Genomic DNA, 11,198 nt, shown 5'->3' with positions numbered 1-11,198 from the left:
CCAATATTTTTCATTATTGTTTTGGTTTAAACGCACTTTTGGCCTCCTATATTTGTCACCGTAGCAATTTTGGTCCCCTAACAAAAAAATGCAATTTTGACCCCCTAATTTTGCCATGTTTAGGAAAATATGCTTTTTTGGTCCCTTATCTTTACAAAAAAGTTGTGATTATGACCCCTTTTTTGGTACACGTGGCGGCTTCTCAGCATAGTTGGCAAAATTAGGGGGTCAAAATTGCATTGTTTTTGTTAGGGGTCAAAATTGCTACGGTGGCAAACATGGGGTGCCAAAAGTGTGGTTAAGCCTATTGTTAAGTCAAATCTAACACCAACAAAAAAAATATGTATCATTCAAAATCTTATATACTACACAAGAGTTTACTAAAATTAAAAATAAAAGTGGTGATGTAAAACTTTAGAAAGATTATAAGTTAAGAAAAAAAATTAGAAGAATCAAAACTAAAAAGTTGATATTTATAAGTACCAAAAACATATTTACCCATTTTTAGAGGCGCGTGTAAAATATTTGTCCAGCAAAAAATTAAAATTTACAATTTCAATATAATATTAATTGCTTTTTAATTATATGATTTAATTAATATCTTGTGCATTGTTCATAAGTTATTAAATATCTTGAGAAAGAGTAATGTCACTCGTTACATTCAATCAAACTAGTGGATATTCCATTCATACAAAAAAACAAGTTATTACTTTTTACTTTTTCACACAAAAACAAGATTTAATCGCTAATAAAAACAATTTGTTATACTTTTTTTATTACGAGAGTTTGTTGGTGAAATTTGGATTTTAGTGCGAGTAATGGTGAGGTTACTTGAGGCCTATATATTAATTTTATCGAGGCCCCGCGATGGATGTCAATGTCCTTGTATGAACATACAGGGTGTATTTATTGAGTAAGAGGTGTCAACATCTCGTCAGTGATTAGATTCATTGTGATTGGCCGAATACTCCTTCTCCAAAACGTGGGGGGTGTGCTTGCAAAACATATTCGAGCCTAAGTAAGTAAGTGAAGTGTATAATGCGTGATCATACTTGGGGGTGATGCCCCTATTTATAGTAATGCATAACATGATAAACTCCTTGGTTGTTGCATCTTTTCTCCTACGATTTGGCGTAGTTGGTTACGGGATATTTCAGTATGTTTAAGTTAATTAAACCACGATAAGATGGGTGGTTATCCGGTTCAAATGAGATCCTCGTAAATAAGAATTGATAACTTTCTAGAAGTTGGATATGCTTAAGGTGGTGAAGCGTGTCGATGCTCTGCTTATTTTTTAGGTAAGAACGAGGTGGCTTCTAAGACGTCGTAGAATGTTCCTTTACTGTGTTGCATGTTGTTTCAATACGTGATGTCACCTAAGATGGTGTAGGAGATAGAATCTTGTTTTGCACCATGTGATAAAGACAAGGTGGTAATCTCGGTGGACTTTGACTTAATTCGTTTATTGGGCTTTCATGTCATATTCCTAACGGGCTTTACTATTGGACGACCCAAAGGATGATCAGGTGGAGCATTTTAGGTATACAACGATTAAATATGTTGTTGATTTCTCTAAATATACTAATTTTCATTTCAATCCCTCTAAAAATGTCTTCAAAGTATGGTCTGCAAATTTTTCTATAACTGATTTTAGTCCATTCTTTTTAACAAAAATTTCCACGACAACATGTTTGAAGTGTTTAAGAAATTAAGGGTGTTTGATATGTTAAACAGTAAGTATTGAACAGAACAACACAACATAAGACTGAACAAAACAAGAATTTTTTGATGGTATTGACTAATTTTTGGTCTTATACGATTTTTTTGTGAACAAAAAGCTATTTTGATATTGTAGATAATTTGTACGTTGGATAAAAAGTTGTGTGTTGGTTTAATGAGGGAAAATAAATTTCAGTTTTTGTCTTGTCCTATAAAGTTTTACAAATCAAATACTGCACAATTGAAATTGTCATATTCTTTATTTTTTAGGATATCAAACACACCTAGAGAACACAATTAAAACACAAAAGTATAACCTTTTTTTTTTAACAAAGACAAAACTAATTCATTTCATTAAAAGGTAAAGAGTACAAATGAGATGATACTTCATGAAAAATTTAAAGACTATGGTGAGATAAGGAAACTTTAACTATTGAACTACCTTATTTGTTTGTCCTCTAACACGAGCATAACCTAGAAATTCCAAAAGTAGTAAAAAAAAAAAATAACCCACTACACCTTTGCTGAAATGGAAATTAAGAAAATGAAAAACTTATGAAATTTCTTTAAAAAAAAGGAGGAGGGAAAAGAAGGAAGAGTTGAAAGTAAGTCACGAACTTCTCCAACATGTACATCATAAATGGAGAAAATCATTATGTTATACCAAAACAAAAATCATTATGTTATACCAAAACAAAACTCCCCATTCATCCCTAATACAAACATCAATTCTCATTTTGTTGTGAAAGGAGGAAAATGAAGTATAATATTACATTTTACCCATCCTGATGATGGCTTACTCCACCTGACAACATATCTTCCATCATGAGCCGAATACCACGAACCTGTCGGAATGGTTTCCACTCCTAGAAGCATTACATGTGCTCGTTCAACAACATAAGATTGAGCATCAATCACAGTATTCCATACTATGTTATTCCTTTGCTTCCATAAAGTCCATGCAAACAGTGCAGCTTCATCAACAATTATATTTTACAAAATATGAAAGATAATACCTGACACATTCAGACTTCGATTCACGATTGTATTCATAATAGACGAAAGAGGGCAAATTTGCCAAACCATGGAGCTACTGGGACATTTAAAAAACACATGATGACTCTCCTCATTATATAACACATGAAGACTATCCCAATCATTATCATCACACAAGACACGATTTATCTTAAAAAACCAAATTACATAGAGACTAACAATTTTAGACATAACCTTATAAAAAATTGAGGCAATAATAGGAGCATTCCAGCTCTTGTTATATGGATGCATGAGGTCACACACAAATTAACTTTAGGTAACTCCCCAATATTTCAAGAGACCGGTTTTTTGATAAAGTTTGGTTAGTTGAACCTTTTAAATTTTATGGTTCAGTGCATGAACCATTTAATATGATTTGATCTTTTATGATTCAATTTACTCGTATGATTCGGTTAACCATATTTTTGCACATCCCTATTTACGACTTCCAAGCAATGATAAGTGATATATACTTGAAATGGCTTGTGCCATCTAATGACCACCGATGGAATTATTACTAAATTGATCCACCTTTAGCATCTGATGACTACTGATGGAATTATGTAGAATTGGACATTTGCAAGTCGGATTCACTGTCCTATGTATTTCGACAATGAACTTATATACTGTGAGTTGTTACTTACTGAATCGCGCCTCAAAGGATGACGCTATTAACATGAAATAACTTAAAGGGTCTTGATCCAGTGCCCCCGGGGCACTAGTTAAGCAACTAAAAGTGGAAAGAAAAAACTAAGTCAAGATTAAAAGCAGCACTTTTTCAAGTTTCAAAAAGTAAATTACACAATTTCCGAGAAAACATTTCCATTTATAATTCCTTAACCCGTGCCCCGGAGGCACTGGTTAACATTTCCCTAACTTAAATTATTACTGAATTATTTATAAATCACATAGATGCATCTAACTTTAGACTGGATCAAGCATCGGTATTAAAATCATCTATTATGTGAAACTCATTTGAACATGCTTATAAAAAAGTACTAATAAAAACCGGCTGTCATGGTGTTGGTTTTCTATTTTTCTTAGGCTGTGCCTGTATATAGAAGACCATCATTTTGTTAACTTCAAGAATTCTAGCTACACCACTTTACCTCTCTAGAATTTCCTTTGGCATCACCATTTTTCTATTATTGACGATTCTATGCAAGTTCCGGTGAAACAACTTCAATTTTCCCCATAGTCTCACCTCTAAATTTTCCCTTTAGAATTGTCGTCATTATTCTCATCATTATTATCACCATCTTGATTATCATCGAAAGATATTATAACCTAGGGAAAGTTCGTTGGAGAAGAATTTTATTCAACAAGTCCTTCCTCAGTATTTTTCCTGTTGCATTCTTTGGTATAGAATTGACAAATACCACACGCCTTACCTTCTTGTATGGTGCAACCTACAACCACGAGCAAAATACAAAATAAAATACATAACAATAATTTATATTTCCTTCAACAAGCAAACAAGAAGGAATAGTACTGATTTTGGGAAAGAAAACTGAAATATCAACAATAATAATAAAAAGTTTCAAGAAAATAGCACCTGTTTGGCTACAAAATTTATTATTTCGGCTTCACCCATGGAGCTGTGAGGCTGCCTTATCACAAAAGCTAGGGGAATCTGGCCAGCGTCCTCATCAGGGTATCTGTTGTTAATTTCAAAGGTTATGCATTCTGTCCTATTAACTTGTCTTTTCTAAAACATATTTTATGTGAAAATTTGAAAAAATTGGACTTACGAGATAAGTGAAAAAAGAAGATTACGGGATAACTGCAGCATCTTTTATCTCTGGGTGAGATTGGAGCAATTGTTCCAGCTCTGCAGGAGCCACCTACAAATGTAGTAAAAAAAAACAAATACATCAGAATACGTAACATATAGATTAGGATTTAACATTAAAACATGGAAGTTCAAAATTTTAACATCAAAATTCAATTGCATATTTCAGTTTTTGACTTTTTTTGTAAACCAATGCATCCCAACTGCGAAGACTAATCCTTCGAGATCTGAAATTTATTTTAGAGGTTGACCTGTCCCGATAGATTTTTCCAAAGCAATGGCTAGGACCAAATCCTTGACAAAAGGATTAAGGGACTATTTACGACATGTGAAAAATAAAATACAAATATGATTTTTTGAAAGTTTGTCTTTTTAATATATAGCTTGAAGTTTGTCTTTTTTATGACATGTAAAAAACCATATCTCCAATTTGTGTAACCTTGAAGTAGCTTAGCATGACAGTCACATAGAACAATTCTTCAATGAACACATTCTTAACAGTTGTACAATATGTGAGAGTTCTTAATTCCCACGTTGTATTTTGAGCCCACAAGAAGGGAATTACGAATCCAATCATTATTCTTTGATTGGAGACTAAAAAGATTTCACAACTATCATAAAAAAATTTAAAACATTAATTTTAATAGAAATTATTTTAAAAACTGTGCAAACAATCCTCAGATAAACAAATTAACCTAGCAGTTCCCTATTTTGGTTTTTTTGCAATCACTGATTGAAGGCCTAAAGAAGCATACCTGGTAGCCTTTATATTTGATCAATTCTTTCAGCCTGTCTACAACATACACGAAACCTTCATTGTCAAAATAGCAAATATCCCCGGTTCTCAACCATCCATCCACTAAAGTAACAGAAGTTGCCACTGGATCACCAACATAACCTGCTCAAATACCAAATGTACAATAACAATGTCCATTATTCATTAAAGAACTGGCAATAATCTAATTCCTAATTCTAAATTGCGGTCCACAACTATAATTATGACCGCATATAAAACATATAAAAGCTTTAGGAGTCTCCGCAATAGCATCGCGAGGCAGAGTTTATCCGCAATATCAAGGTTCACATCGTAACCATAACAGCAATTTAGAACCATAATCTAATCACCAACACTTCATTAGTTTCACAAAAGAATAGCATTAATGAATGTACATGCCTTTCATAATTGAAGGTCCTCTAACCCAAAGTTCCCCTTGTTCACCAGGAGACATGGCCTCTCCTGTGTTTGGGTTCACTATTTTAGCTTCCATCCCTGATACCAGCTTCCCTGTAGTTCCTCCCCGGCTAGCCTCCTCAGGACCTACTATTCGGATAACACCGGCTGTTGATTCAGTTAAACCATATCCCTATAATAATAAGGTTGTATTCATCTTATAAGCTTTTACATAACCAACAAGTTCTAAAGTATTTAACTACTTAATTGACAATTTCAATGGATATGTTAATCAACAATTTTGTTTAGAAAAATTAAATACATAACACATAGTACTAAATTGTATATTTCTACACAACAGTTTTTGTTGTTAAAAATCAATGACAGTTGACAATATACAAACGAGTTATTATGTTAACAACTAATGGTGGCACCACGTGATGGTTTATAGGGATAATATTGGGGCAGCACTTTATAATAAAAATGAGAGTTACTTGTTCTGGGAGCATTTTGAGAGGTGATTGTGAAAATAGCTCCTTTGTGAAAGATCTTATAAATTGGTTACAACTTTTCTGTCGCTGCGTGACGTAGAAACGACAGGATCGTTTTTTCCTCTTATGATGAAGGTGAGCTCAAAGACTCTACAATGGTATAATAGCAGTAAAGAGAAGGTAAACTAGAGTCTGACCACTCCTACTAGAGCTAGGCTCCTAGACCAGAGAGAACATCTCTCCTAATATACTATCAACAATAATTCCGAATGACCACTCCTATCAGTACCACTACACAACCTCACTCCTTCATATAGCAAACCCGTAACTGAGTTCTAGGAATTTCACTACTCAACTCATTCTCTCCCATATGGCCCCACTTTCTTCTAGATTATGTTAGGTGTCCAATCACAGTGAGGTTCCCTTCAGAAATTTCCACAGGGAGGTGGTGAATATTTTTTGAGCTAACTAATCAGAGAAAGTGAGCCAGTGTAGCATCCAGTAGTTAATGTCTAGCTCGTCTGGCACATAAATTCCAAGGGCTGAGTAGAACCCAACCAGACAGGTTACAGGGCAACTCATGAAAAGATTATCTTGTGTTTCAGTTCCGGTGTTGCCGATCGCGCAGGGGGGCTCTAAGTTGACTCTTTTTTCGTTCAGACTGTGTCTAGTGGGAAGAAGTAAATATGTAGTTTAATCCTTGAAATTGTAAAGGTCGATTTAGTTCTTCAAACTTATAAAATAACAATTCATCAAAACGACCGAAATACCTAAATATTGACGGGAGTAATCTCTTCCTGCACCAAGTCAAGTATAGAACCTTTAAAATTGTGGTGTTAAATTTGAAAAAATGACTAAATTGACTGACATGGTTCAGTTTAAGAGACTATATTGCTACTTACTTTATAAATTTGAGGACTAAATTGACCAACAAGAACTAAAATATCTATTACTCGAACAACAATCCAAACAAACCTCCAAAGGAAATTTTACGCAGTTTGGAATGGAGATATACCACATTGCCATTCACAAACCTTATGCTCTAAAATTCGAGCATTCTGGGGTCTGCTTCTGTGTTTCCTTGTTTAGAAAAGGTGATAAGCTTATCGAAGTGAATATCTTCCATCCTTTTCCCAAAGCCATGTGCTTGAATCTGCTGGAAGTCTCATAGATATGGAAATGTTGGTGACTTGTTGTGCATCAAAGTTATTATTAAAATCTTCAATAACTAAAATTTTCAATTCCATTGCTTTGTACCTGCATCAACAAGTTCACTGATCCTAGCACTTTGATCAAGGAGTGACTCAGGTGGAGACTTCAAAATTGTGTTTCTCAGGCATCCAGATATCACCCCAAATATTAATCTGTTTCTCGTCACCAATCACCCATCTAGCACCGAGTTCAAACATTTCATTGGCATACATTAAAATTCTCGAGACATAACTAGGTTGATACCCCACTTTGGCCATGATAAAATCACCTCATGGGAAATATCTTGACATGCGGGAATTATTTCCAATTTGAAGCCTCAACACCTTTTCCCAATGGCTTTTTGAATCCACTAAAGCCTCAAAATCTTAGTCCCCTTCTTGCTTTTATTCTTCCAGGTCTGCTCTAGCTTAATCGGTGAACGTTTCTACCACCCTCAGCAGATCACCACCTAAATTTATTACAGAAATGCTAAAGACTTTTGAGGCAACTCACAAATGCAGTTTGGAATTACTTGATCTATTTCCTTGGTAAGTGTATCCCTTCGAGTTCACATAGGAATTTCTCTTCCCACCCATTCATGGATAAAGGAAAGGACGTCTTTCTTATATCTATAAAGTTCTAAACATTTTTTATTTTATTTTTTTGACATAGGCAAACATTATTTATAACAAAATGTAAAATAGTTTTACAGTTTCATCCGATAAGAAACTATCAAATTGTCATGTCATACAACTAATTTTAAAACATTTCTGTGATTTAGCATAATACAAGATGCTCATTGGATGTCTCTATATATTTTACACTGTCAGTGCATCTTCTATTTTCTCAAAATAACCCTAAATGCATGTTGTGTTGTAAGTTTGAGAAGAAACCTGGATAATCGATACATGAGGGAACTTTGCCATGAAAGCAACAAAGTTATCCTTTCCCAACGGAGCACCACCACAAGCCACGGTTTTCAACGACGACAAATCATACCCATCCGCCACTCCCTCTTTACTCATCGCCACCACCACGGGCGGCGCCACCGCAACATTAGTCACTCTAAACCTCTCCACAGCACCCAGCATTTTCCCCAATTCAACCCTCTCCATCATCACCACCGTTTCCATCATAGCCACACCCTTCAAAAGGTACGTAAAACCGTACACATGAAAACACGGCACTGTCAGCAAACAAACCGCAGGACTCGCCGTTGGAATCCTAACCGCGTTGTATGCTGCCACCGTCGCCGTCAAGTTGCGGTGAGTAAGCATCACTCCTTTCGATTTCCCTGTGGTTCCTGATATTAGTGATAAAAAAGTTAGTTACAGGTTAATAATGAATATTATTTTTTCATTTCACTTTTCTATATTTTTTGCTCTTTGTAGTAATACCTGATGAGTACAGAATGACCGCCACGTCGGATTGACTGACCTCCGGCGGCGACACCGTCGAAGTAACATCTGTTTCGGTGGTGAGTGAGACGAACTCGGGCGAGTCGATGAGAATCGTTCCAAAAGCGAGTTTCGGAAGTTTGTGAGATAAAAACGACGTCGTAAAAGCGATAACCGGTTTAGAGAGGTTTACCAGATGAGAAATTTCCGAGGGAGTGGAAATTGGGTTTGTTGGTGAAACGACCACGCCAATGGAGAGTAATGCGAAGTAGAGGATTGGTACCTGGACGATGTTTGGGGAAAGAATCAATGCGGTATGGTGTTTGGTGAGTCCGCGGAGAGTGAGGTTTTTTGCGAGGGTTTTGTAGCGTTGGATGAAGGTGGAGTAAGAGAGTTTGTGAGAGGTGGTTGAGTCGATGAGGAAAGTGTGTGAGTCGGAGTTGTGGAGGGAGAAGGTGTATGTTGCGGCGGAGATATTGGCGTGTGGTGGAGGAAGGTTGAGTGGGGCTCTTAGACTGTGGAAGGTTCTGGAAATGGAATTGAACCCGGTTTTGGGATCCATTGAGTTGGCGATGAATTGATGGCTTTAAAATTGTTTTGTTTTGTTCTTTCATGTGAATTGAATAATAATATGAAAGGGGGTCCATTTAGGATGGTTCTTTGTTATTTATTGGTGGGAAAATTGTTGGGTTTCGGAAAGTGGTTTGGGATTTTGGTGGGAAAGGGAAAGATAGAGTCCGAGTTTGTTTTGGCAAAGGTGATTAAGACCGAATCAAACATTGAATAGGTGTATTCAGTTTTAAGGTTGAAAGGTCGGATCTGACTTGGATGAGTCTGACACGTAACAATAACTGGATATATTTTTTAAACTTTACAAGGTAAGTAAGTATAGGGGTGGGCAAACTCGGATCAAACCGAATTAACCCGATCAACCCGATGCAATCGGTTTCATTCGGTTCGGATTAATACGGGTTGCGGGTTAGTCGGGTTAATTTTACGGGTTATTATGGGTATATTCGGTTCGGTTCGGTTCGGTTTGCTATTTTGAGCCCGTCGGAACCCGAATTAACCCGACTAACCCATATATAAACTTACTAATAGAGTAATAGGCTTTTTAAATACTGGGTCCAACATATCACTCACGTAAAAAAAAAAACATTAAAACCAGCTCATATGTTAATATTATTTTAGTCTTGAATCAAAACTTAGTTAATTAAAAGATATGCTTCCTTCTCTCTTGTGAACTCCACTCAGTCTCCACCAACCATACAGAATACACATTCTCGCCGCCTTCACCTTGCAGTTCATAACAAGTAATTTTTTGTTTCTAATTGAGAGTTCAATGAACTGTAAATCCAAACCTTCATCATGTAAGATCAAACATGAACAACCAAATCATGCAACCAAACCTTCTTTGTTCAGATCTGGAGAAAACTGGAACCAAACCTTCACCTTCACCTTCATCAGTGGTTGGAACTGGAAAACTTGACAAATTAATAACTTCAAAAGCTCTCTTCTTCTTTCTTTTTCTTCAGATCTGAGAGTTTTGTGAAAAAATGGTTTAGATCTAGTTTCTTTCTTGGGTTTGAATGGAATCAGAATATGATTTAAGAGCTTTTTTCTTCTGATGTTGTAACCCGTTTACCCGAACCGAACAAACCCGGAACCGATATACCCGAACCCGAAAAACCCGATGTGAATTTAGGTTGCAATAGGGTTGTAGCTCTCAACCCGTGGGTTGGCTCGGTTTAGGGATCTGAGCCCGAACCCGAACCGACCCGAACCGATGCCCACCCCTAAGTAAGTAATAGACATAATACAGGATAGAATACCACAACACAAGATAGAAAAGTACAAGACAAATTTTTATATGATTGAACTATTTTTTGTTTTATACGATTTTTGGGGACGAAATGTTATTTTGGTATTTTAGATAACTTGTGCGTAGGACAAAAAGTTGTGATGTGGTTTTGTGAGAATTTATGTCATGTCCCTTGCCTCCAATTTGTCGTGTACCTGAAACAGTTTTACAAATCAAACACAGGACAACTTGAGTTGTTTAGTCATGTGCTTCATTTTTTAGCAAATCAAACGCACCCTATATAAATTAAATCATTATTTTTGTTATTTTTTTTAAGAATGTTTATTTTGTTAATGTATTTATACGAATTAATATTGTCGTGAGCTGGTAAGGACAATGCATAATATATGCAAAGGTCTGCGGTTCGAACCCTGGACAAAAAAAATACGAATTAATATTGATAATTTATATGAATTGATACTTATATCTTGTAAAAAAAATGAATTGACACTTAAAGGTTAAATTCGGTCTTTTGAATAATCTTTGAGTTTTGTTTTTGTCTTCTAATTAATAAAAATTGAGTATTACTTTTCCCACCCTA

General features: G+C 35.6%; 1 protein-coding gene across 2 annotated transcripts; it reads right to left on the bottom strand.

Annotated features, from left to right (window-relative positions):
• Positions 1-3,695: 3,695 nt before the first annotated feature.
• Positions 3,696-9,370, bottom strand: LOC146956594 (4-coumarate--CoA ligase-like 9). Of its 2 annotated transcripts, XM_085729737.1 has the most exons (7): positions 8,797-9,370; positions 8,293-8,702; positions 5,721-5,910; positions 5,302-5,444; positions 4,531-4,598; positions 4,310-4,412; positions 3,696-4,163 (listed from the first exon to the last, which is right to left on the bottom strand). In XM_085729737.1, the coding sequence occupies exons 1-7, from the start codon at positions 9,356-9,358 to the stop codon at positions 4,035-4,037; spliced, it is 1,605 nt and encodes a 534-aa protein (XP_085585863.1). In that variant the 5' UTR covers positions 9,359-9,370; the 3' UTR covers positions 3,696-4,034. The 2 variants fall into 2 exon arrangements, with proteins under 2 accessions (XP_085585863.1, XP_085585869.1); XM_085729743.1 differs by lacking the exon at positions 3,696-4,163 and having other exon boundaries at positions 4,506-4,598.
• Positions 9,371-11,198: the final 1,828 nt, after the last annotated feature.

This window comes from Medicago sativa, chromosome 1 (genome assembly GCF_051527215.1).
Source record: "Medicago sativa cultivar Bolivia chromosome 1, Bolivia_mono, whole genome shotgun sequence".
NCBI lineage: Eukaryota > Viridiplantae > Streptophyta > Magnoliopsida > Fabales > Fabaceae > Medicago > Medicago sativa.
This window is presented reverse-complemented; position numbering and strand designations above follow the sequence as displayed.

Coding starts and splice junctions, on each gene's coding strand:
- LOC146956594 (XM_085729737.1), bottom strand. CDS start 9,358: ATGGATCCCAAAACCGGGTTCAATTCCATTTCCAGAACCTTCCACAGT. Junction 8,703..8,796: donor GGTCATTCTGTACTCATCAG/GTATTACTACAA, acceptor CACTAATATCAG/GAACCACAGGGAAATCGAAA. Junction 4,164..4,309: donor TAAATTTTGTAGCCAAACAG/GTGCTATTTTCT, acceptor TCGTGGTTGTAG/GTTGCACCATACAAGAAGGT.